Consider the following 26,587-nt stretch of genomic DNA (forward strand, 5'->3'; position numbering starts at 1 on the left):
GAGAAAGAGATAGAGCTCAGAACCCCCCTTTTGGGTTGAGCAGCAGTCCACGGTCTCTCTCACCAATTGGACCAAGAGACAGGCGAGAAGGAGCGATAGAGAGGAGGGCAGAGAATTCAGTTGCCAGGAGATTTCCACCCCTTTCCCACCAGTGCACTGGGTTTTTCCTTTTCCTTATACTCACGTGTTTTCCATGATGATCCCGGGATTGATGAGTAAGCCGGCTGGATCCCTCTTTGCTCCCCGGCTGAACTCCTGGGGCTTTCGATTACCGCCCGGAAGATGGCCGGGGGTCCAAAGGATCTTCCCAGGCAAAATGGCCTGGTGCCGGCTGAAGATTTCGGGGCCCCCGGTCAGCAACGCGGGAGAACCGCATGCCCCACATTGGGCAGCCAACTGTTGCGGCAAAAATCTGGGTGCGAGGCTGCTCTGCCACCCAGCTCATCGGACTCAGTCCGATGGGTCCCTGCGGAGGAAAATGAGCTCAGCCGGAGACAGGAGCAAACTGCAGAAGATCCAAGTTTATTGGCCAACAGGTTCAAGACGAGATTGAACAGTGAGAAAGGGGTGACATGAGTTTTTGAAACTTCCCTCCATGTCCCAGAATACAGTGCAAAACACGCCATGAATACATTAAAGAGAGGTTTGCAGGTTTTGGTGTCCTCGGGTGTCTTCCCGTGTAAAAGTTGGGGTGTCTAGGCGACGTTTCGACGAGGTCTCACTCGTCATCTTCAGGCTGGTGCTTTCGGCCTCTTGTTACTGGAACAGAGCAGGATCTCAGTGTTTGAGTTCCTATAAATACTGTTGAGGGGGTGTGGTGCACAGCCTCCAACGTTCTGGGCAGAGAGGTTTGGTTACACAGATTACATCATGAATATATTAAAGGGAGGTTGGGTTACACAGATTAACATATGGAGGAGGGAGGGGGGAATATGCAGAGCTACACCGGATTAACATATGGAGGAGGGAGGGGGGAATATGCAGAGCTGGAGATATGCACAGATAAACACTTCCTGGGGATGAGAAAACAATGGTCTCAAATATGCATAGTCTGGCACCTGACATTGCCTGGAGGAAAGGCTGATCAGAGCAAACTGGCACGTTGATTTTCTATGAATTTTATAGATTTTAGTCCCTTTTGACATTGACAATTGGAAATAAATTGATATATTGTAGCGAAGAAGAAGGTGAAGAAGACATGCCCCCCCCCGAAAGTTTTAAAAGTCCTTGTCACCCCATCCTCGGGGTTCAAAATTTGCTCTTTGAACCTATTGTGCCTGAGCAGCCTCACACCTAGATTTTTCCTTAACAGGCTGCTTTGCTGAGCCTCTTGGCTGTTGTGCCTGGACGGGGCCTGTGTCCAGGGTCCTTGTCCTGGCCTGAGTCAGAGGCTGGGGTGGGGAGCCGGGATTTGGGGGGAGTCGTTTAGCTGCCCCCCTCCATTCCTGCTTTGAACAGCACCAAGACCTAAAACGCGGAGGGATCTAAGCTCGTGGGGTGGGGGAGGGGAGGGGAGGATGTTGCAATGCAAACCTGGTAGGAGGGATGGGACCCTTCATCTCCCCCCCCCCATTCTTTCCCTCCCCTCCCGGCACATCCTCCTCTCACAAAGATCTCGCCCCCAAACATCCCACCCCTTCCTCCTCCTCCGCCAATCCGGCTTCTGCTCCAGGAATGTGGGGGGGGGAGCCCCCCTCCATCCCAACCTTTCTGCTTCTCCCGGAAGTGGAGCTTCCACTCCGGATTGCTGCTCTGCCCCGTAGCTGGGGGGGGGGCGCTTTCGGAAAGGAGAGGGAGGAGGCAGGCCCCCCCCCCTGGATGTTGCAGGAAAGGAGAATCGGGAGCGAGGAGAAAGAGGTAAAGGGGTCGCGGGGGGGGAGAGGGGAGGAAAGGGATTTGGGGGGTGTCGTTTAGCTGCCCCCCTCCATTCCTGCTTTGAACAGCACCAAGACCTAAAGCACGGAGGGATCTAAGCTGGTGGGGTGGGGTAGGATGTTGCACTTGTGGGGGGGACCCCTCTTTGCAGCTGGATCTCCGGGATCAGCCCCTCCCCCGCTCTCCTGATCCAGAAGGAAGAGGGGAGGGGGAAACCTTCTCCTCCCCCCCCCCAATTCTTTCCCTCCTCTCACCCCGCCCCCACAAGCCCACATCCCGCCCCCTATACATTGCTCCTCCTCCTCCTTCACGCCATCCGGCTTCCGGGAATGGGGGTATGACCCCCCCCCTGCAAACTGCCTGCTTCTCCCGGAAGTGGAGCTTCCACTCCGGATTGCTGCTCTGCCCCAAAGCTTGGGGGGGGGGCGCTTTCGGAAAGGGGAGGGAGGAGGCACGGGACCCCCCCCCCGGTGGATGTTGCAGGAAAGGAGAATCAGGAGCGAGGACAAAGAGGTAAAGTGGTCGCGGGGGGAGAGGGGAGGAAAGGACCCAGAGACCCCTCCAGCTCCCTCAAGCGCCTTCCGTGGGGCCGGGATCCCGGCACGCGTGCTGCGAAGGGGCGGAGATGGGGCGCCCACCCACGAGGACTCCCTGGGGCGCGGAGAAGCGGGCCAGGAAAGGGTTAAGGGGTGCGGGAGGCGCCTGGATAGAGACCCCCCTGTCCCTCCCTTGCTCCTGTTCGGGGGGGCCCCTAGGATGGAGAGATGGGGGGCGAGGGGTGAGCCAAGGGGGCCTCTGGGTGCAGGGGAGACCCCGGGAGAGAGGAAGGGGGCCAAGGGTGGGGGGAGAGAGCATCCCGGGGGCAAAGAAGCACAGCATGGGGGGGGGGAAGATAGGAGGACCAGTCTTTGGAGAAAAGTCTCCCTCTGGCTTCCTTGGGGAATCTCGGGGGGCCGCCTTGGCTTCTCTCTCCTGCCCAGGAATCGACACCCCCCCCTTCAAGGCGACCAGAGAGGGATCCCTGGAAAGTGGGGGTCCAGTCCCCCCACCCCTTCCTTCCTGCAAGCTCCATCCTCCTTCCACCCCATAAGTCCCTGCCCTGTCCAGACACAGCCATTCTGCCCAGTCCACCCACTGGTCCCCTGGAGAGGAGAGGAAATCCCGAGAGGAAGAGGGGAGGGGGGAGGCCTTCTCAGAAGCGGCTCTTGGTTTCCGCAATCCCACCCAGGAAGCAGCCAGAAGCCTTTTCCTCTCTCTCAGGCTTCCATCCTTATTGTCTTTTCCGCTGAGGGTGAGGATAATGTACACCTGTCATCAGAAACAGGGGTGCAGAGTCCATGGAATGGCTCTCAGGATTGATACAGAAGTTGCACCTCAAAAGCATTTCTGTTCCTCTCATTCTTTCTAGGCAATGTCAGAGTGACTGACAAGCTGAGATACAACCCATCAGCATCCGATGACAGCGACTGCATGAATCTTCCCAGTCAAAGGAGCCATTTTCTGGTTCGGTTTCCGCAACCCCTCTGGGCAGGTTACAGCACATATAAAAAACAGTAAAACATCAAACATTAAAATCCTCCCGATACAGGGCTGCCTTCAGCTGTCTTCCAAATGTCAGGTAGCTGCCCATTTCCTTGCCCTCTGCCTGCTTCCCTGTAACTTCGCTTCTCGCAGGGAAGGAACCAGCAGAAGACCCTCAGAAGAGGACTTCAGTGTCCAGACTGAGCCATGGGGGTGGAGACGCTCCTTCAGGTCTACAGGGCCGAGGCTGTTGAGGGCTTCATCTCGCAGATCTTGCTCCTGCATAATGACCTCCAGAGCAAGTCTGACATATAATTAGCAGAGTAGGAAAAAACGCTAAGAGGCAGCAAACATTTTATTCAGCAAATAAATTTATTACTGAATGCAAAGAAGCATAACAGGATCCTAAACATAGCAAAGACCTAACTTAAATAAAAACTTCACTTGGCGTACAAAAACAGCACTCAAGTAAATAAAAAGAATTGCCCAGTAGCTCCTTAAAGGTAAAGGTAAAGGTACCCCTGCCCGTACGGGCCAGTCTTGACAGACTCTGGGGTTGTGCGCCCATCTCACTTAAGAGGCCAGGGGCCAGCGCTGTCCAGAGACACTTCCGGGTCACGTGGCTCCTTAGAGACCAACTAAGATTGTCCTGGGTATAACCTTTGGTGTGCATGCAAACGTCTTCAGATACACTGAAACAGAAGTCACTAGACAGACCCTTATATATAGTGGGAGGGTGGGGTGGGGGTTTTCTCAGAAGGGTAGTAGGAGATGGGTATGGTAAAGCTGTTGACAACTGTTAATGACTGCAATTAGTCCTACAGGAAAAAGCATGGGATAGTATGCAGATGTCCAAAACTAGCTTTGGTATGTGTAATGAGACAAGAATCCAATATCTCTATTCAGACCAGGCCTCTCCATCGTTTTCAGTTTAGTAATAAGTTGTAATTCAGCAACTTCTCTTTCAAGTCTCTTTTCAGCAACAAGTATTTCAAGTATTTATGAAATTCCTTTTTTATTAATTTTGACTGCGTCAGACCAATACGGCTACCTGCCTGAATCTTACACTCAAGTAAGACGCACACAAGCAGAGTATTGAAATAGCAGAATAGGAAGTGGGACCAGGCACCTTTCAATACTGCAATTTATAAACAATTCAGTGTCAGAGTAAGGTTGGGACGGGATAACAAGACTGGCTCACTCCAATTTAACCAGCTTCATCTGGTTCCCAAAATAAGGAAGGTTCAGCATAATCTCATTACAACTTATCCCACCACCTGCTCTCAGCAGAAAGGAAACTCCCTGATCAGCTAAAATGTTCCAGCTAGAGAAAACTCCAGCTTTGAATCACACAGAGTAAAACCAACAGAACCTTCTTGAAGCAATAGACCAGGAATGATTGATCTCTCTACATTAGATCAATACTTTTCTATGCCTGAAAAATGCAACTATGACACTTTAAAGGTCAGCACCAACAGTGTGAATTGTGCTTGGAAATGCGCTGGGAGCCAGGGATGATCCTTTAGCACAAGTGATATGTGGTTTCCGCGGCTGCTGCCAGTTACTAGTCCAGCTGCCACATTCTGTATTAGTTGCAGTTTCTGAGTCACCTTTAAAGGTAGACCCATGTACAACCCATGGCAGTAGTCCAAAGTGGAGATAACCAGAGCATGCGCCACTCTGGTGAGACAGTCCGAGGGCAGGGAGGGTCTCATCTGGCGTACCAGATGGAGCTGGCAGACAGAACTGACCTGGACACAGAACTGACCTGCGCCTCCATGGACAGCTGTGAGTCCAAAATGACCCCCAGGTTGTGCCCCTGGTCCTTTAGGGCCACAGTTACCCCATTCAGGACCAGGGAATCCTCCACATCTGACCGTCCTCCAGGGACAGTACTTCTGTCTTGTCAGGATTCAACCTCAATCTGTTAGCTGCCACCCATCCTCAAACCACCTCCAGGCACCAACACAGGGCATTCACCGCCTTCACTGGTTCCAATTTAAATGAGAAGAAGAGCTGGGCATCATCTACATACTGGTGAACACCCAGCCCAAAACCCCTGATGATCTCTCCCAGCAGCTTCATATAGATATTAAAAAGCATGGGGGAGTGGATGGAGTCTTGAGGCTCCCCACAAGTGAGAGCCCAGGGGTCAGAACACTCATCCCCCCCCACCACTTTCTGGACATGGCCCAGGAGGAAGGAGGGGAACCACTGCACAGCAGTTCCCCCATCTCCCCTAGAGGGTCCAGAAGGACACCATGGCCAAAGGTCTCCAAAGCCACTGAGAGCTCCAGCAGAACCCAGGAACAGCTTCCCCCTCAGACCATTCAGAGAACATCAGTCACAGCAACCAGGGCAGTGTGAGTTCCATGATGAGGCCTGAATCCCAATTGGAAGGTTAATGGTTGCAGAAGCTTTCCTGGTCCTGCACCCCCAAGAGCTCCAGGCACAATACATTCATTAGCTTTCAAGGGGCCACCTGATACATGGTGGTCTTTTCTTCAAAAACCGAATATTTTGAATACTTTTACAGTGCTGTATGATGTAAGTAGCGTTTCTGTTTCCCTTGCTCCACATCAGAGAGACTTTGGTACACAGGTCTGAGCTGATTTCTCCACCTGAAACTGCTGTGTTAGCAGCAATGGCGGCCTGGGCAGTGTGTTTGGGGGTCCTGGGCTGCCTAGACAACAAGACCCCCTTCTCAGCAGAGCAGTATGTTAGGCACCAGCTTGGCTGCAGGAGTTGCTGGCAGGAGGTGTGCAGGACACTATCCAAGCATCTTCTAAACTCCACTCAAGATTTGTGTAAGGTTTTCCTCCATAGCCTTTTCTTCTCCTGAAAATAACTCACGAGGCCGCGAATGTTTAGGACCAGAGTTTTCCTTCTCGATGGGCTCCCTTCCCTGGTTGACGATCCCATCTGCCCTTCACTTTCCTCTTCAGCACGGGCAGAATCTGCCTTCTGGACTGTGGGATTCACGGTTGTTCTCCTCCTCTCCATCCACCAGGGCTTGACTTCAGGTGCAGCAGAATTGCCCAGCCCCCCAAGGATTTGAGACCTATCAGCTTTCCTCACCTGGTTTTGCCAGCCGGTTGAAGCCGTTGCTTGAAGCTCTGTTGCATGCTGACAGCTTCTGGAAGCCACAGGTGAGAGCTGAGTGCAGGGTGGGGACCAAGGGTGGATAATTTACTGCAGAAGGTGCATGACAATGTCCCCCACTAAAGGAACTACCGCTCCTCTAACATCCCATGACATCCTATAATTATGATATTTGAGACAGAACTGGAATAAATTCATGTCTCCAGAAATAACACAACTTCAGGCCATCAATGATTCAATACTACGTATTCAAGGTTGAAGTTTCTATTACGTACAGTTATATATTTGCCCTTAATATCCAGCTAATATTCACTGCCAGATTAGGGTAGTCCTGTGTCAAAAGACGGGCCTGAGATCAGGCAGCACATCATCATTATAAAGAACGATTGGGGTGGGTGTTTCCGCCGGGGATTCCCATGTGCCAGCTGCTTTCCTTACGCTTCTCCTGCTCTCTCCATGCAATGCAAGGCATGTAGATGGAGGTCCATCTCCCAGAACAGGAGCTTCCCTGAGCACCCATTCAGCTGGCGCCAAGCACCAAGCCTTGTCACTAGCTCTCTGATTGACCCAGGCCACAGCCCCTGGAAAAGATGTAGACCTGGGTCTCACATCATCCGTATGGACCGCCTGAGGCCAATGGGGCTGTGCAGGTGATTCATGAAGAGATTGAGGTGGATGGGGGCTTCCGGTTGAGCTGCGATCAGGGAAAGAAGCGCGAGGCAGCCCTCAGGGGGGTCTCGAGTAGTGTGGGGGCTTTAGAGGGGCTACGAAGGCTACGTGGACCTCCATACCCTGAGAGGAGTATCTTGGGGGGCAGAGTACCTGGCAGAGCCTGGACGTTCTCTCCTGTTTCACAGGCTTTAAAGCTAAACTGAAGCTTGGGGACGGGATTGAGCTGCAGGCACCGAGGGGAAGCAGCAGACCCCGCGCTGTGCAGTCTCAAGCTTCGACTGAAAGCGGCCAGCTTCCAAACAAAGAAAACAAATCTGGACTAAAACTAAAGCAGTTATTATGTGCGGATTTTAGAAAAGAAAATTAACAAGATGCGGAGTGCTGAGGGTGAAAAAAGGGAGTCCGTCCCAGCGGTAAGGAGAAAATGGCGTCTGGCGGAAGACTGAGAGAGGACTGAAAGTAAGAAAGCAGCCGCCAAGTAAGGTTCACAGAAAATCCTTGGTTAGTATGTTCTGAGGTAAAGATTTGTGGGGAAACAACAGAGAGGCATAGAAGGGGAGGAAAAACTTCTTTGTATCGTCTTGGTTGAAGCGTCCTGTGCCAGTGGTCGGAGAGTGAGCTTAAAATGCCCACCAGTGAACACCCGTGAACTCTGCTTTTTTCCTACTGTTTGTGAAGAGGTTGGGCAGAAGTCTATGTTGGAGTAACAGTTGGTACGTTTGCAGGAGCAAGAAAGAAGAGACTGGGGGATTGCTGTGAATATCTGCTAAAGTTCTATCTGAGCCTCTCCTTTGCTTTTTTCGCCCTCTATGTGGGGGAGGAGATAAACGGTACGCTTCATAATGCTTGATTATCGGTCTTGAGTGGAGAATTTATGGATTAAGCTGATAAGGAACCGGAAAAAGAAGATTTTGTATTTGGAATACAACACGGAGAATAAGTCTTTGACTTTTATTTTTATCTTTACTTCTTACTCCTGTTTTCCCCCCCTCTTCTTCTTTCCTGATCTTTTCCCCTCCCTTTCCTTACTCTATCGCCCCTCGTGTATCCCCTTCCCCCACCCTTATTCCCCCCCTTCTCTCTTTTTTATCTGCTCTCCCTCCCTTTCTGCTCTCTCCGTGTTTTGGAGGTTTCATCCCCTTCTTTACTTTTTGTGCCTTTCTTCCTGACACTCTATGGCAGTCTCCCCGTCTGGTCCTCCAGCCACGTGAAAGGGGAAAATCCATTTGAAGGACAAAGAAACGGAAAGTAACTTTACTTAAGGAAGGATTTTTATTGAATTGGTTCCCGGCAAGCCAATTTGCAAATTGCCTGGCCGTCAGGTAGCCCTGTAAGGGTGAAGAGTACGGCAGAGAGAGAAGCAGGCAGAGGGAAGCCATTAACTATCCTCTAAAAATCGTAGCCCCGAACTTGCAAGGGAAGTGACCGACACTCAAGCTTAAGAAATTCGGACCTAATTGGGATAGAATTCGGAAGTTCAAGGCTAAAGGGAGGTTTCGGAGCAAAAAGAATTAAACATGGAGTTCAGCTGTATCTGCAATTGAAAACAGACGCAGAACTGTCAGCAGAGCGGGAGCGAGCTGTGTGAGTAATGGCTAGCGGTCGTTGCCGCTTTCTCCTCTAAAACTTCTAAGCTAAGAAAATAGCTAAGAACTGGCAATAAGATAAAAAAGAAACAGAAGAGGAAGCAGAGGAACATTTGACTTTTTTTTTGGCAAATCTTCAGTGTGTTGGTGGGGGAAAGAAAGAGACAAGATTAGACGGAATTCTTAGTTTCACTTTTAATAAAGAACTGCACAACTGGATGTAAGGACTTCCGTCGCCATTGTTACATTGCTATACTTGAAGTCTCTCAGCCTCACTCACCTGTTTGTTGTGGGGGAGGAAGGGAAAGGAGAATGTTAGCCGCTTTGAGACTCCTTAAAGGGAGTGAAAGGCGGGATATCAAATCCAAACTCTTCTCTTCTCTTCTTCAACGTTTTTGGAGAAGTGAATATTTTAATGGACAAAAGGGGAAGTTTTATGCACTGTAATAGATTATAATAATCTGACTTTTGAAATTGAACAATGCCACAGGTTTTAAGGGTTGATGGTGAGCGTCAAAATTAAGTTCTAAAAAAACACTGCCCCCCACTACCCCTCCCCCCTTCCTTCCCTTCTCGTTGGAGTATAACACCATTGCAGAAGCTTTGTAGAGTGGTTTTAACGAATGGATAAGGCTGGCAACTGATTGAGATCGTCCCTCAGAAGAATCCTGCTCTGGATATAATTTTTATTTTTGTTTTTGTTTCCCTTTTTCTTTTCTTTTTTGTGGGACTTATTTTATGGTTTTCTGCTACTTCTTCTTTACTTCCTTCCTTGGACTAATCTGGGTTTGGAGAGTTTGAAGACTACATTGGATTATAATTGGAGTATAATTAAAATCTAAAATAACTGGCAAGAACAAAACTGAGAAAATATATATTTTTTTACTTTTTTATGGTTTGGTCCTTTTCTTCCCCTGTTGCATTTTATTTTCGAAATGATAGATTGGAATTAGCCTAAGTGGTGGCAAGAAGATTTTCGTCTTTCTATTGTCTCTTCATTAATGAAAAGTTTTAAAACCTTGGCAAAAATTTGAAATTTGAGGACTGTGAATTAGTGAATTCTCCTAACAAAAAGGCTAAAAGTACAATCACAATTATATTCTCTCCTTTGGGATTTTTTAAGATAATAAGAGTATCTCCATTGGGTTATATTTTATTTTTATTGTGGCCATTTATTTTGTGATGTAGGAAATACCTGGGTTGATATATTGATCAGAGGAGTTCGGTGTTAGTTTTTATATGTTATTGGGTTTTGCTAAATATTGTATTGGGCCTTATATACTGGTTGTGCTAATTTTGGTGCATCAATTAACTTTGGTAGGAGTGTGGAGAGACTAAAAGGTATGTTGCACTAGCAGAAAAAAACAAGTGAAGAGGGGACAACCAGCTCAAAACAAGAGTCAGATTTTAAGGGAGAAATATTGAAAATGTTTGGAGAAATTAAAAACGATATAAAGCAGAGTGAAAAAAATTTAGAGGCCAAATTAGAACAAATGGACAAAAGGATTGGAAAAATGGACAAAAAAATTGATGAAACAGTAAATGAATTAAAGGGACAATTGAAAGATGTGACTAAGTGAACACAAACGTTGGAGGAGGGGATGAAGAGGACAAAACAGGAAATGAAGGAAGTGAGGAGAGAAGAGGAGAAAATAAAGGTAGAAATGTTGGAGATTAATAAAACACAAGAAGAAGTCTTGGATGTGATTGCTATGAATTAATTGAGGCAGCGGGAGACTAATTTGAGGTTGAGAGCCATACCAGAGGTACAGGGTAAAAATATTAAAGAGACACTGATTGCAGAAATAGCACAATGGTTAGAACTTCAACCAGAGGAGGTAGCTATGACAGTGCAAAATGCATTTAGAATGAAGGCAAGAACAACTAAGACAAGGAAATCTCCGGGAGACTGTCTAATTATATTCAAGGACAGAGAAATGAGAAATATGATCTTGCAGAAGAACAGAGAGAAAAGATTGAATATCGATGGGAATTATATAATTATTTTTAAAGATATACCAATCAGACTGTTGAAACAGAGAGATCCATATAAACCATTGGTGCAAATGTTAAAGAAGAACAAAATAGATTTCAAGTGGGAATTTCCAGAGGGGATCTATTTTTTCTATAAAAGTAAGAAACACAAACACACAAGCCCAGAGGAAGCAAGCAAGTTTCTGAGAAGATACAAGGAATTAAGATCAGAAGAGGAAGAAATAAGAGGTGCAGCAGCAGGAGCAGGAGCTAAGGGGGAAAGAGGATTTGGAGAGGGAGAAGAAGATGGAAGAAACACAGAAGAAGAAGAAGAAGAAGAAGAAGAAGAAGAAGAAGAAGAAGAAGAAGAAGAAGAAGAAGAAGAAAGAATATACAATTTTAAATAAATTTTAATTAATTAGGATACCAAGATGGCGTTAAAATTATGGAATTGGAATATTAATGTGATGAATGATAGGAAAAAACGGAATAAAATTGAACAATATCTAAAAAAGGATAGATAGATAATACTTTATTCCAGTGTTTCCCAACCGGTGTTCCGTGGCACACTAGTGTGCCGCGAGACGTTGCCTGGTGTGCCGTGGGAGGGAGGCGGGCGAGTCGGGCGGCGGGAGCAAGGCTTGCGGGCGGCAGCTGGCAGCGTGGAGCACGGGGCGCCCTTCGGAGGACGCCCCGTGCTCCGCGCTGGTGTTGGCCAGCCTTGCGCACCTGGGGGATCTCCCCCCGAGAGCGCAAGGCTTGCGGGCGGCAGCCGGCAGCGCGGAGCACGGGGCGCCCTTCGGAGGACGCCCCGTGCTCCGCGCTGGTGTCGGCAAGCCTTGCGCACCCGGGGGATCTCCCCCCGAGAGCACAAGGCTTGCGGGCGGAAGCCGGGAGCACGGGGCGCCCTTTGGAGGACGCCCCGTGCTCCGCGCTGCTGTTGGCCAGCCTTGCGCACCCGGGGGATCTCCCCCCGAGAGTGCAAGGCTTGCGGGCAGCAGCTGGCAGCGCGGAGCACGGGGCGCCCTTCGGAGGACGCCCCGTGCTCCGCACTCGTGTTGGCAAGCCTTGCGCACCCGGGGGGCGCGTGGGGCACCCTGAAACAGAGGGTTCCCCATGCTGCGGACTGTAGCCTGCCGCCCGACGCCCGGGGCGCCCTGAAGCAGAGCGCCCCTTGCGCCAGGCAGACATGGGCCAGCCCCACAAGCTCGGGGGACAGCGGGGAGGCGCAGCACCGCCATCCCACTGTTCCCCGACCTGGTTTGGGGGGGGGAAATAAAGGAAAAAATTTTTTCCTTTATTTCCCCCCCCAAAAAAGTAGGTGCGTCCTATTTCATAATAAAGTAATTATAAAATACTTTCTTTGTGTTTATTTGATGCCTATTAAAGAGAGTTACTTTATATATAGTCAATATAGGCACACAGTTAATTTTTTAAACATTTTCTAATGGTGGTGTGCCTCAAGATTTTTTTCATGAAACAAGTGTGCCTTTGCCCAAAAAAGGTTGGGAAACACTGCTTTATTCGGCTATAAGCCCACAAGGTAAAACCAGTCAATAAATAAAATAGCATTTTACATTCTAAAATATCAGCTAAAATATTTCAACGCATAATCTCCTTCACGTTACATACAATCTCTAGATGTACCATATTGTGGCCTTGAATATAAAGATGGTGGATAGAGTTTATTAGATTTTTAATAGTCATGCAGTGTCAGGGAACTGACATCTGAGACTAGCGGAGAGAGAAGTAGCCCCAATGATGCAGGGGAGGGAACTAGCAAGGAGAGAGAGAGAGTTTCCGTGGGGGAAGGGAATCAAGATGACACCAGGAAGAAAGGGGAGGCTGAGAGTACTTCGGAGGGAAGGCTCAGGGACTCTTCCAGTGAGATCAGAGGGGAGAGTGCAGGACCTCCACTTGGCACGCCCACTCTGCGCAGAAGGCTTCCGTGCAGAGAATCTAGGCGGAGACTTGGAGTCAAAGAATTCTTATGTTGGAAGAAGTTTAGAAAACGCGCACTGACGGATTCTGCCAGCGACTGAGGCAGCTGTGCATAAGGGCTGTTCAGCCAGGGAAAGGTTTAACCACCCAAGCAGCTTGGAGCAGTTGGTGGCTTACACACAAGCAACCCCAATTCCCATTACATGCAGCATTCCATGAAGTCTTTTATATGAAAGAACTGAATTCAGGAATCTGGCAACCTGTAATGTTCTATAAGCGTCAATGTCCTGCAGTAGATAGGCTAGATGTAATTCAGGTGGTTTAGCAACAGTTTCCAAAATGATTGAACTCAGAATCCTTGATCGGGGAACAATATATAAAGGACAATTATACATGATATGATAAAGGGATTCTATTGATTTGTTGTCACGTGCGCATAAAACAGAGGTTTTACCGTTAGAAAATCTATTGCTCAGCACATTTGAGAGGAACATATTAAATCTGGCTCTAACAAAAGCAAATCTATGCGACGCAACCAATAAGGTAGACAGATATCGAGGTATCTGGGACATAAATGTAATGCCCTGATTTATCGGGGAACATGTACCACCCATCTAAAAAAGGAAAATTTGGATATAATATGTTTACAAGAGACACATGTGGCGAGAAGACATAGAAGAGTTTTGATCAACAAAAGACTAGGAAATGAATTTATATCATCAGACAAAAACAAAAAGAGAGGGGTGGTATTGTATATAAGAAATAAAATTGAAGCTCAGCAAATTTTCAAAGATGAAGAAGGAAGAATAATTGCAATCCAGATCAAGTGGCAAGGTGAAAAAATAATAACAGTTGGGATCTATGCACCAAATGGAAACAAGACTGATTTTTATAAAGATTTGGAAGAAAAACTGTTTGATTATATGGACCAAATGATTATAATAATGGGAGATATGAATGGAGTAGTGTCAATGGAAATGGATAGACTGAGAGCATCAGGAATGAGTAAAGAGGGAAAACTACCAAAGTTTTTCCCCCTCAATGATTAAGAATTGTAACTTAATAGACATTTGGAGACTGAGACATCCACTTGACAAACAGTTTACGTTTTATTCAGAATCGAATCAGTCAATGTCGCGAATCTATCAAATATGGGTATCTAATGAATTAACTCCAAGAATCATGCAAGTTGAAATTCAACCAAGAGTGTGTTCTGATGGAGATGCAGAATCTGAGACATGAGCTGCAACAGAGAGGACTCACCTTTCCAGAGGCTGTGTATTCCTTCATGATACTACATTCTTTGGGTCCAAGTTGGGAGTCCGTTGCCACTCAGATTGCTGTTCAGCCAACTGCTCAGCTCACAGTAGCCTATGTTACTGCCATGATTCTGAATGAAGCAGAACGCCGGGGTGCTAGCTGCATGGGTAAGGGGGAGTCTTCACAGACGTCATCCCAGAGTGCAGTGGAACCACCAGATGGCGCCAAAGCTTTGAAGGCAGTGAAATGCTACTCGTGTGGACGTCTAGGCCATATGAAGAGGGAATGCAAATATCCCAGGGCCAAGACAGAGCAGCGCAGCGGAAGCTCATCGCGTGGAAAAGGCCAAAGAAAAGGCAGAGGTCCAGTGTCCAGGACAACACAGCACAAGGCAATGGTCTCACGCTTCACTCCAAAGGTTGCAAAGGTCCAGAAGACGTCTAGATCTTTCTTCATTGTTGATTCAGCAGCGACCCACCACATGTGCAACGATAAGCAACTGTTCGTGTCTTTTACACCGCAGGAAGGTGCGATTCACCAGGCGGATGACCACATGATCCCCAGTCAAGGCTACGGAACTGTTGTTCTTCACAGTTTGGACTTATCGATACAAGACGTACTTTACGTACCAGATGCCACACACAATCTACTCAGTGTTGCGCAGCTGAATGAACGGAAAATTGATGTTTCCTTCAAGAACAAGAAATGCACCATCACAAAGAAAAACAATTATGTATTGCATGCTGAATATGTTGATCGTTTGTTTGTTTTGTATTATGATGATGTTGTGCAGGATGAAACTTGTTGCATTGCAGGTTCTATCAAAAGTTTGCATGCAGGATGCATTCATGATTTTCACAGGAAATTTGGCCATTTGCATTTTGAGGCAGTATCTAAAATGCCTGCCTTGGTTGAAGGTATGACTATTGAACCCTGCAAGTACCACATGAAGTACAAGGCATGCGCAGCAAACAAGGTGAAAATGGCTGCGAAAGGTAAGGTGTCTAGTACGCAAGCTACAGAACCATACCAGGTTGTTCATGCTGATTTGGTTGGTCCACTATCGCCCTCTTTGGGTGGAAATAGGTACTTTATGGTTCTCATTGATGCATTTTCCAGGTATATTTATGTGTACAATCTCAAGCAGAAATCAGAGGCTTTTCCAAGGTTCAAGGAATTCTGTGCTTGGTTGGAAAATGTGCATGGTAAGAAGATAAAGACTCTTTTCACTGATCGCGGGGGGGAATTCACTTCTTAGCAGTTTGAAGCTTTTCTGACTGAGAAAGGAATTCAACACGATTTGTCTAGTCCTCGCTCGCCATGGCAGAATGGACTTTGCAAGAGGCCAAATCAAACATTGCTTCAAGGGTTGAAAACCTTGCTGCATGATGCCAAGCTTCCAGAGAGTTATTGGGCCGAATCTCTCTCGTGTTTTGTTTGCAGTTATAATCGCAGGTTATCTTCAGCGATTGGTTGTACCCCATATGAGAAGATGTTTGGCAAGAAACCATACATCAAACACATGAGAATTTTTGGTTCTGACATGTGGGTTCACACACCACAAAGCTCCAAGTTAGACAAGCGTGGATTGCATGGTATCTTTCTAGGTTATCAGAAAGGTTCTTACAGAATAATGATGACTGACTCTAAGACAATTAAGCTCACAAGAAGTGTTGAGTACAATGCAAAGTGGGGGGAGAATGTGGGAATTTTCCAATGTTATCCTGATGACAGTGATGAGACTGAGGATAGACAACAGCAAAAGCAGCCGCAACAACCCACACCCACTGATGAAGGTTCTGATTCTGAGTCTGAAACTGAATCGGATGATTCAGAGGATTTCAAGAGTGCGAAAGCCTCTATGCGACCCTCTGAAAGCTCTGATCAAGAATTGGAAGAACCATTGTTCACAATAGGTCACTTTTCTCCTAAGAAGGAAGAGGAAAGTGTTGAGGACTTAAGGCTAATTCACAGGTCACAAAGAGCCACAAAAGGCAGACCTCCAAAGAGATTTGCTGATGAATTTGCTAAGACAGCAGTAGCAGCTGTTAAAAGCTCCAAGAAGGTATTTGAACCTTCAAGTTTCCAAGAAATCCAGGATTTGGATTCAAAGGAAGCTGAGCCATGGTTAAATGCCATGAAGGCTGAGCTTGATTCCTTAAAAAGGAACAAAACTTGGGAGCTAGTTCCAGTAGTTCCAGGAATGAAACTGCTTGGAAGCAAATGGGTCTTCAAAGCGAAGACAGATCAAAATGGCAAGGTAGTCAGACACAAAGCCAGATTGGTAGCCAGAGGTTTTGCACAGGTACCAGGTGAAGCCTATCACAAGACCTACTCACCCACAGTGAGATATGAGAGCATTAGGCTTATGCTCAAGCTAGCTGCAGAAGAAAATCTACACGTTAGTCACCACGATGTGAATACAGCGTTTTTGTACGGATCTCTAGGTGAATCACTTTATATGCTTCCACCTGATGGCGTACAGGTAAAACAGGGATTTGTTTGTGCTCTAAAGAAGTCCCTTTATGGTCTCAAACAAAGTGCATGGTGTTGGCACACAAAACTCACTGAAGTATTGTTTTCTCTAGGTTTTCAGCAAGGGAAAGCTGATCCATGTTGTCAGGGGCTCAGGAGCAGAGGCACAGGAGAGGGAGGAAATGGAGAGCGAGGGGAGGAATCCGAGGGGAGTGTAGGCGGTGACAGTGGTCCGAGGGATTCCATGAGCCTCTCCAGCGAATCAGAAGATTCACAGGAGGGAGCGCCGATGGCCAGGGCAAGGGGGGTGACCAGGGGGATACCCCAGAAGGAAGGGGCCAGCGGGGACTCCCAGAGCAGCAGTTGGAAATCAGGACCAGCTTCCCCACCAGAACGCAGTGGGGGGAGGAGTCCCAGGTATTGGGACCAGTGTACTCACCACCAGCAAGAGGAGATGAGTCAGGATTGACCACGCCTCCATCGGAGAGCGGGGAAACGGTCAAGAGGAAAGTTACCGGGTGGGCGCGCACGCCAAGTTCAAATGTACAGGCGAGTGGCACAGCAGGTAGCCCGGATAGGGAACCAGGTCCTAAAGCCCGCCGGAAGGAGGGACAAGAATCAGGGGGGTCAGCGTCAGAAGAGTCGAGAAAGGATGAAACCCCAGGGGGCAGACGGACCCAGAGGAGGAAAGAACAACGGAAGAGGTGGAGTAAGGCTAGAATCTTAAACTGGTGTCTAGGGGGCAGAGACTCAGATGGAGCTTCGCCGGTCTAGGTTCTAAGATGTAGAGCTGCACGCTGCAGCTTGGAAATGGAAACTGAACTTCAATAAAGACTTTTGTACATTATTACTGACTAGCGTTGGTCCTCTGTGAGCTGGGACCTAGAGGCAGCTCTGACACATGTGTATTTGTCAAAGAGGAGGGGCAAAAGAAGCTGTATTGTTTGTTTTATGTTGATGATATTTTATTCTTTTGGAAAGATGTCACAATGTACAATAACGTCCTAGCTCAACTGAAAGAGCACTTTGACATGAAAGATCTTGGTGAGGTAAACAACTACCTATCTCTGGAAATAGAGAGAGATCAAGATGGTAACATTCTAGTACACCAGTCACGGAAAATTGCTGATGTGTTAAACAAACTAAACCTGATGGATGCTAACCCTGTAGACACACCGATGACAACAGGTTATCAGGTAGAAGACACTGAAGAAGCATTTTCTGACACTACACTGTACAGAAGTGTGCTAGGCAAGCTAAACTTCATTGCCAGATGTTCAAGACCTGACATTGCTGTTAGCTGTAATTTGCTAAGCAGACAAGTCAACAATCCTACTGTTAAGGATTGGAAAGCTCTGAAACGCATAGCGCGCTATTTGAAAGGCACTATGCATTACAGACTGAGATTTAGCAATCAGAAGTCTGGTGGTCTTGAGATATTTGCAGATGCAAGTTTTGGAAGTGATACTACAGACAGGAAAAGTACATCTGGAGTTTGCTACATGTACAATCAGGGACTATTTGATTTGTCATGCAAGAAGCAAACAACAATTAGCTTAAGTACTTGTGAAGCTGAACTGAATGCACTGTCTTATTCACTTAAGGATTGTGAATGGTTGTTACAATTGTGCAAAGACATGAAGATTCCTGTCAAATGTCCAATCCAGGTTTACCAGGACAACAAAGCATGTTTGGCTTTGCTGAATTCTGAAGGTTGTAAGCAAAGCACGAAGCACTTGCAATTGAAATTGCAACATGCTAGGGAATGTATTCAGAAGGGACTCGTAACGGTGTCCTATATGCCAGGTAATGAAATTCCTGCTGATGTATTGTCCAAGATTGTGTCAAGGGATCAACACTGTACCTATGTACAGAAGTTGGGTTTGTACTGATATTGTACGAACATGCTGCCCAGTGATGTTCACAGAAAGGGTGAGGATGTTGGTTTCTGCTTTCTTCACTGTGCAGCGAAGTGCTTGTCACGGGACAATGTTTTGCATTCCACAGTCAGAGCACTGTTGGGTTTCCCATGGGAATGGGAGACTGGATGTGACGTACACTGGTTTCCTGTTTTTCACTGTTCTCTCGGTGTTCTTTGTTTCTCGGAAACTACAACTAATCCAGAATGCGGCAGCTTTGTGACTCGGAAACTACAACTAATCCAGAATGCGGCAGCTACACTGGTGACTGGGGGCGGCCGCGGAGACCACATAACACCGGTCTTGAAAGACCTACATTGGCTCCCAGTACGTTTCCGAGCACAATTCAAAGTGCTGGTGTTGACCTTTAAAGCCCTAAACGGCCTCGGCCCAGTATACCTGAAGGAGCGTCTCCACCCCCATCGTTCTGCCCGGACGCTGAGGTCCAGCGCCGAGGGCCTTCTGGCGGTTCCTTCATTGCGAGAAGCAAAGCTACAGGGAACCAGGCAGAGGGCCTTCTCGGTCGTGGCGCCTGCCCTGTGGAACGCCCTCCCATCAGATGTCAAAGCGATAAATAACTACCTGACATTCAGAAGACATCTTAAGGCAGCCCTGTTCAGGGAAGTTTTTAATCTGTGATATTTTAGTGTATTTTTGGTTTTTATGGAAGCTGCCCAGAGTGGCTGGGGAGGCCCAGCCAGATGGGCGGGGTACAAATAATAAATTATTATTATTATTATTATTATTATTATTATTATTATTATTATTATTATTTCCGAGGAGAAGTTGCTTCTCTGCTCTCGCAGAGGCAAGATGCATGCTTGTAATCTCTCAGCATTGAAGTGTAAATAAAATAAAGTTAAGCATGTGGCATGTATTGCTCATCCTTCCGCTGTGTACAGGAGTCTGCAAATCCAACAGAGTGATCTCAGATCATAATCCAATCAAATGTGAAATAAGAGGTTACGAAGAAAGATCATTCAGATGGAGAATTAATGATTACCTTCTAGATGATCAAAATCTTTTAGGGGGGCACAAAAGAAGCTGGTGGAATATTTTATGAACAATTGTAATAAGGGTACAAAAATGAATGTAGTGTGGGATGCCAGCAAGGCGGTGATGAGAGGATTTTTTATCCAACAGAATTCAATAAAAAATAAAAGCAGAGAGAAAGGCAAGAAAGAAATTTTAAGACAAATAATGGACAATGAACAAAAATTAATTGAGAAACCAGACAATTTGAAAATAAAACAGAATATAAAAGCTCTGCAAACACAGTTTGCTACGATAATAAATAAATAAGTGGAGTGGAATATAAAAAAATTGTGACAAAGGAACTTTGAATTTGCAAATAAATCAGGCAAATGGCTGGCATGGCAAATTAAGAAAAGAAAGGAACAGAATACAATAAATAAAATCATCATAGAAGGAGAAGAGATAGTTAATCCAAAAGGTATCAGAAAAGGATTCTTGGACTTTTACAGACATTTATATAATAGTAAAGAGAAAAATAACATGAGAAAAACAGAAAGATTTTTAAAAGCAAAAAAGGTGCAGAAGATCCCGACAGAAAAGATAGAAAGGCTGAACGCCCCTATAGAAATGGAAGAGATTAAAGAAGCCATAAAAGAGTTGAAAAAAGGGAAAGCTCCAGGACCAGATGGATTTACAGCAAGTTATTATAAAGAAATGAGGCACATCCTGTCTACACCGCTGAGAGAAGTCATGAACAATATTATTCAGGATAGAGAAATGCTAGAGACGTGGAAAGAAGCTTTTATTACACTAATTCCAAAACAAGACTCTGATTTGACTCAAGTTAAAAATTACAGGCCTATCTCATTGCTAAATACGGACTACAAATTTTTTGCAAGTATCTTAGCGAAGAGGTTGAAAAAGATATTACAAGAAATTATTCATAAAGACCAGGCGGGTTTCCTTCCTGGCAGACAGATGAAAGATAATATAAGGAATATAATTAATTTGTTAGAATATCTGACAGCCAGGAATGAGAAACAAGCTGCGTTAATATTTGTGGATGCAGAAAAGGCCTTTGATAACATTTCTTGGGACTTTATGTTAAAAAAATTAGAATATATGGAAGTGGGGAAAGAATTCTTTAATGGAATAAAAGCGATATATACTGAACAAAGAGCGAAGCTTATTGTAAACAACAGGACTACAGAAGAATTAAAAATATCAAAAGGTACGAGACAAGGATGCCCTCTCTCACCAATGTTATTCATTGGAAATTATTCTGGAAATTTTCTTAAATTCAATAAGGAGAAATGAAGCAATAAAAGGTGTGTCAGTAGGCCAGAATCAGTATAAAGTAAATGCCTTTCCTGATGATCTGGTAATAAAAGTGGAAGAACCGCTGGAAAGTGCAAAAGTAGTTTTAGAAGAAGTTGAACAATTTGGTCAAGTGGCAGGGTTTATATTAAATAAGAAAAAAACCAAAATACTTACAAAAAATATGGAACAAGGTATGATAGAAACAAATGCAACAACAAATAGGGATAGAAGTGGTGAAAAAAGTTAAACATTTGGAAATCTGGTTAACCCTTAAGAATCTTGATTTGTTTCAGAATAACTATGAGCCAGTGTGGAAGGGAATAAAGAAAGATCTAGAGGTGTGGGGTCGAATGAAGTTATCTTTTTGGGGGAGAATTTCAATGATTAAGATGAGCGTGCTGCCAAAGATGTTGTTTTTGTTTCAGACAATTCCAATAATCAAGGGGACAGTGATCTTTAAAGAATGGCAAAGAGCAATTTCAAGATATATCTGGCAGGGTAAGAATTCAGTTTAAGTTATTAACGGATGCGAAAGAAAGAGGAGGCTTCGCCCTGCCAGACTTGAAATTATATTATGAAGCTTCATGTCTCTGTTGATTGAAGGAATGGATAAAGTTAAAAAATACTGATTTGTTAGATTTAGAAGGTTTTGATAACAGATTTGGCTGGCACCCATATTTATGGTGTGAGAAGAAAAAAATCCATAAAGGTTTCGAAAACCACATCTTTAGAAGATCTCTCATAGAAATATGGGAGAGACACCTGAATTGAATTTTTAAAAACCTTAGAAGTCGAAACCTGGTCATAAATATAAGCACCAATTCTGTGAATTGGCCATATTTCTACTGTTATTTGTAGCACAATGCTACTTTTAATGTCTTTTTTTATATATATATAAATTGCTTCCTGGTCACTGACCGTATTAAAGATATTTGACATTTAAATATGGGAGAGGTATAAAAGTTTATTAGAACCAAGAATTCCCCACTAGCTATCTCCGTTAGAAGTTATGAGTCTTAAGAAAGTCAATTTAAGGGGGAACTGGATTACATATAAAGAATTGATAATAAAAGAAGGAGGAAAATGGAAAATGGAACCTTATGAAGATGTGAAGGAGCATGTATATGATTGGTTGCATTATTATCAGGTTAATGAAATGTTTAAAAAGGATTTTAAAGAAAGAGGTTTTGATGAAAAAGAATCAAAATTTCAAATGGAAATAATAAATAATGAGTACAAAATTTTATCTAAAATGTATAAAATGTTGCTGGAATGGTATACAAAAGACGAGGAAGTTAAATCGGTTATGATACACTGGGCCAGAGATTTGGGTCATAATATACAGTTCAATGACTGGATAAAATTATGGAATGAAAATATAAAATTTACGGCATGCACTGCGTTAAAGGAAAATGTTATGAAAATGGTTTATAGATGGTATATTACACCCGTAAAATTGGCAAAAATATATAAAACATGTAATAAGTGTTGGAAATGTAAAGAAAAAGAGGGAACATTTTACCATATGTGGTGGGATTGCAAGAAGGTGAAGGGTTTCTGGGAACTGATATATAATGAGTTGAAAAAGATGTTGAAATATACATTTGTTAAGAAACCAGAGGCTTTTCTTTTAGGAATAGTAGGAAATGAGATAAATAGAAAGGACTGTAAACTTTTCCAATATGCAGTAACTGCAGCGAGAATACTACTGGCCCAAAAATGGAAACAGGAACAACTACCGGCGTTAGAAGAATGGAGAATGAAACTGATGGACTATGCAGAACTAGATAAACTAACGGGGAAGATCAGATATCTACGAGACCAAAAGTTCATCGAAGATTGGGGAAAATTTTCAGATTATTTGAAATGTATATGTGATGAGCAAACAACGCTAGTGGGATTTCAAAAAGCTCTGTGAATGTTTGAGGAATATTGTGTAGAAGAAAAATAAGAGGGTGAAGGTATATAAATTGCAATATAAAAATTAGGAAATGTGTAATTAAAAAATTGAATAATGGATGATTGTTAGAGAGGCTGAAGGAAGTCCAAAAGAGAAAATATGTGATAAATTTAGATTGGATAGTATAAATGTATGTTGGAAAATTAATAAAAAATATTTATAATAAATAAATGTATATATAAGTACAAAAAAAACTTTTCTAAAAAAACCTGAAGCCTTTTTATTGGGATTGAAAGGGAAGGAAATTAAAAAGAAGGATAAAAATTTTTTCCTGTTCGCCACGACAGCAGCTAGAACTATGTTGGCCCAGAACTGGAAAACTGATACTCTACCTACAATCATGGAATGGCAGACCAAAATGATGAATTGCGCAGAATTGGCTAGATTGTTGGGAAAAATACGGGACCAAGATGAAAAGAAGTTGAAAATTGGAGTAAATATTTGGTATATGTAAGAGAAAATGGTAAAACTTTAAAGACACTGGCAGGGTTGGAGTAGCTCTAACGGCATAAGACAAAATAGTATTAAATAGAATACGTGATGTTATAACTATATGATACTTACTGAAGAGATGGAGGGAAGTCCGAAGCTCGGCAGAGCTTAAGGCTTAGGTGGATGGATAAATGTATAATGAGTGTATGTATTCTATGTGTATGTGTAATAATGAAAATCAGTAAAAACTGATTAAAAAGAGAGAGAGAGAGGTGGATGGAGGATTATGATGCCGAGGATGGGGAATGTCCAAAGGAACGATGAACCAGAGAAAAGGGGGACCTCTTCATGGACAGAGAGCAGCTGCCTTTGCTTGTGAGGAAACAATTGATTTGAAAAGGCTGTATTCCAAGATCATGCTGTGCTATTAACAATGAGTGAGGATTATGAAAGGTGGTGATGCATTACTATCATTTGACATCATTGCATCTTCATTTCCTAAAAACTGGGAACATGGGTAGGAGGCGGGGGAATACAGGAAATGTTGAAATAAGAAAAGCTGCTAATGGCATTTGATGTGTTCTCTTTCCCTTTGTTCTCTTCCTAGAATCCAAAATAGGATTGCCTTTCCGCCCATTCTGAAGAAGGTGATACAGAAGACAGTCAGAATTCCGGGAGATGGGGAACCTTTCGTTTCATTAGGAATAGCCATTAAAAAGTGTGAAATGTGGAATATGCTTCACTGAATGAGCACACATATCTCACATCAATAGACTCAAACAGAGGAGAAACCATTTAAAGGTATGGAGAGTGGAAAAAGTTTCACTGGTAGTGGAAAACTTAGAAGACATCAGCGGACTCACATGGGCAAGAAACGATTTCAATGCACAGAGTGTGGAAAGAACTTCAGTGAGAGGAAAAACTTAACTTTACATCAACGGACACATACAGGTGAGAAACCTTTTAAATGTATGGAGTGTGGAAAGAGCTTCAGTCAGAATGGAAACTGTAGAAAACATGAACAAACTCACACTGGGGAGAAACCATTTAAATGTATGGAGTGCGGAAAGAGCTTCAGTCGGAATAGTAATCTTAAATTGCACCAGAGGATTCACACAGGAGAGAAACCATTCCAATGTATGGAGTGTGGAAAGAGCTTTAGTGATAGTGGAAGCCTTAGAAGACATCAAAGGACTCACACAGGGGAGAAACCATTTCAATGTATGGAGTGTGGAAAGAGCTTTGGTGATAGTGGAAGCCTTAGAAGACATCAAAGGACTCACACAGGGGAGAAACCATTTCAATGTATGGAGTGTGGAAAGAGCTTTGGTGATAGTGGAAGCCTTAGAAGACATCAAAGGACTCACACAGGGGAGAAACCATTTAAATGTATGGAGCGTGGAAAGAGCTTCAGTTTCAATGCAACCCTTAGAATACATCAACAAACTCACACAGGGGAGAAACGATTTAAATGCCTGGAGTGCGGAAAGAGCTTTAGTAATAATGGAAACCTTAGAAAACATCAAAAGACTCACACAGGGGAGAAACCATATAAATGTTTGGAGTGTGGAAAGAGCTTCAGTTTCAATGCAACCCTTAGAATACATCAACAAACTCACAAAGGGGAGAAACCATTTAAATGCCTGGAGTGCGGAAAGAGCTTTAGTAATAATGGAAACCTTAAAAGACATCAACAAACTCACACAGGGGAGAAACCATTTAAATGTATGGAGTGTGGAAAGAGCTTCAGTCAGAATGGAAACCTTAGACAACATCAACAGACTCACATGGGGGAGAAACGATTTAAATGCCTGGAGTGCGGAAAGAGCTTTAGTGATAAAGGAACACTTAGAAGACATCAACGGACTCACACAGGGGAGAAACCATATAAATGTTTGGAGTGTGGAAAGAGCTTTATTAATAATGGAAAACTTAGAAGACATCAACGGACTCACACAGGAGAGAAACCATTTAAATGTTTGGAGTGTGGAAAGAGATTCCTTTTCAATGGACACCTTAGAACACATCAATGGACTCACACAGGAGAGAAACCATTTAAATGCCTGGAGTGTGGAAAGAGCTTCAGTCAGAGTGGAGACCTTAGAAAACATCAACGGACTCACACAGGGGAGAAACCATATAAATGTTTGGAGTGTGGAAAGAGCTTCAGTTTCAATGGAAACCTTAGAACACATCAACAGACTCACATGGGGGAGAAACCATTTAAATGTATGGAGTGCGGAAAGAGCTTTAGTGATAATGGAAAACTTAGAAGACATCAACAGACTCACACAGGAGAGAAACCATTTAAATGTATGGAGTGTGGAAAGAGCTTCAGTCAGAATGGAGACCTTAAAATACACCAACGGATTCACACAGGGGAGAAACCATATAAATGTATGGAGTGTGGAAAGAGCTTCAGTCAGAGTGGACAGCTCAATATACATCAACCGATTCATACAGGGGAGAAACCATTTAAATGTTTGGAGTGTGGAAAGAGCTTTAATGATAATGGAACACTTAGAAGACATCAACGGACTCACACAGGGGAGAAACCATATGAATGTATGGAGTGTGGAAAGAGCTTTATTGATAATGGAAAACTTAGAAGACATCAACGGACTCACACAGGGGAGAAACCATATAAATGCATGGAGTGCGGAAAGAGCTTCAGGCAGAGTGGGCACCTTAGAAAACATCAGCAGACACACAGCGGAGAAATCATTTGAATGTATGGACTGTGCAAGCAGCTTCAGTCAGAATGGAACCCTTGATTTATGTTAACAAACTCACACAAAACACAAACCTTATAAATATGAGGAAGGTAGATATAGGTTCAGTCCTAGTGGAAGTTCTAAATCAACAGACTCACGGACAAGAAGAACTTTAGTACTTGAAACCCTTCAAACCATCAACAACCTCAAAGAGGAGAAGCAGTTTAAATGAAAAGATTGCAAAAAGTGCTTTATTTATAAAGGAGTGTTTATCTGGATTGCTGGTGGTCAGTGAGGATTAGGGCCGGGCGATATATTGTTCCAAACTGGTTTCTAGACCACATCGTGATAACCTTTCAAAAACAATTGATACGGCAACATACCAAGAATCACAGTGTGTGTTTCTGTGATGCCCATTTGCCTGGAAGCTTTTCTTCGTGAAGCCCCTGCAGATGCTGAGTTGCTGACTTCCCTCCCAGACGACAGGAAGCGAAAGACACACCTCCATTGCCCTGTGTCCTTCCAGCCTCTTTCCTCCCTTGCTCCCTTCTGCCGGTTTGTGTGCCTGACTTGGATATCCTGCGTGCTGTATTTTTTTACTGCTGAAACTGGATTTGCTCTCAGGAGCTACGTTTTGTGCCTCACTGGGGACCCAGTGAGAACTGTATGCTTTGAAAGCTCAGTAAACTATTACTGAAGAAGTCCTGCTGCCTCTCTGTGTGTGTTTTTGACCTCAGTGTGGGACTTGCTCTGCACGTGGCCCCCATCCTGCTGCTACTTGGCCCATGCCCTGGAGTTGCTCTGCTCAAGCATGCAAGACGGCTGCCTCTGTGTGTGCACTTAAAAGCAAATAAAGTAGGA

General features: G+C 44.5%; 2 protein-coding genes across 7 annotated transcripts in view; one reads left to right on the top strand and one right to left on the bottom strand.

Moving 5' to 3' along the window:
* LOC309378575 (uncharacterized protein) overlaps positions 1 to 19,070 on the bottom strand; it is a 127,133-nt gene extending 108,063 nt beyond the window's left edge. Inside the window, exon 1 of the mRNA XM_081926886.1 lies at positions 18,908 to 19,070. The gene's annotated coding sequence lies outside the window, so the exon portion shown is untranslated. The remainder of the gene's footprint in view (positions 1 to 18,907) is intronic.
* On the top strand, positions 1,694 to 26,429 carry LOC309378618 (uncharacterized protein). Of its 6 annotated transcripts, none has more exons than XM_081927031.1 (3): positions 1,694 to 1,857; positions 6,407 to 6,545; positions 23,632 to 26,429. In XM_081927031.1, exon 3 carries the CDS (start codon positions 23,816 to 23,818, stop codon positions 25,739 to 25,741), a length of 1,926 nt encoding a protein of 641 aa, XP_081783157.1. In that variant the 5' UTR covers positions 1,694 to 1,857; positions 6,407 to 6,545; positions 23,632 to 23,815; the 3' UTR covers positions 25,742 to 26,429. The 6 variants fall into 6 exon arrangements, with proteins under 6 accessions (XP_081783157.1, XP_081783156.1, XP_081783159.1 ...); XM_081927030.1 differs by lacking the exon at positions 1,694 to 1,857 and adding an exon at positions 2,225 to 2,388; XM_081927028.1 differs by lacking the exon at positions 1,694 to 1,857 and adding an exon at positions 7,896 to 8,000.
* The last annotated feature ends 158 nt before the right edge of the window (positions 26,430 to 26,587 follow it).

This window comes from Podarcis melisellensis (genome assembly GCF_964234715.1).
Source record: "Podarcis melisellensis genome assembly, chromosome: 10".
NCBI classification, from domain to species: Eukaryota; Metazoa; Chordata; class Lepidosauria; order Squamata; family Lacertidae; genus Podarcis; species Podarcis melisellensis.

Excerpts from the sequence above, each read along its gene's own strand:
- LOC309378618 (XM_081927031.1), top strand. The coding sequence starts at position 23,816 with ATGGAGAGTGGAAAAAGTTTCACTGGTAGTGGAAAACTTAGAAGACAT.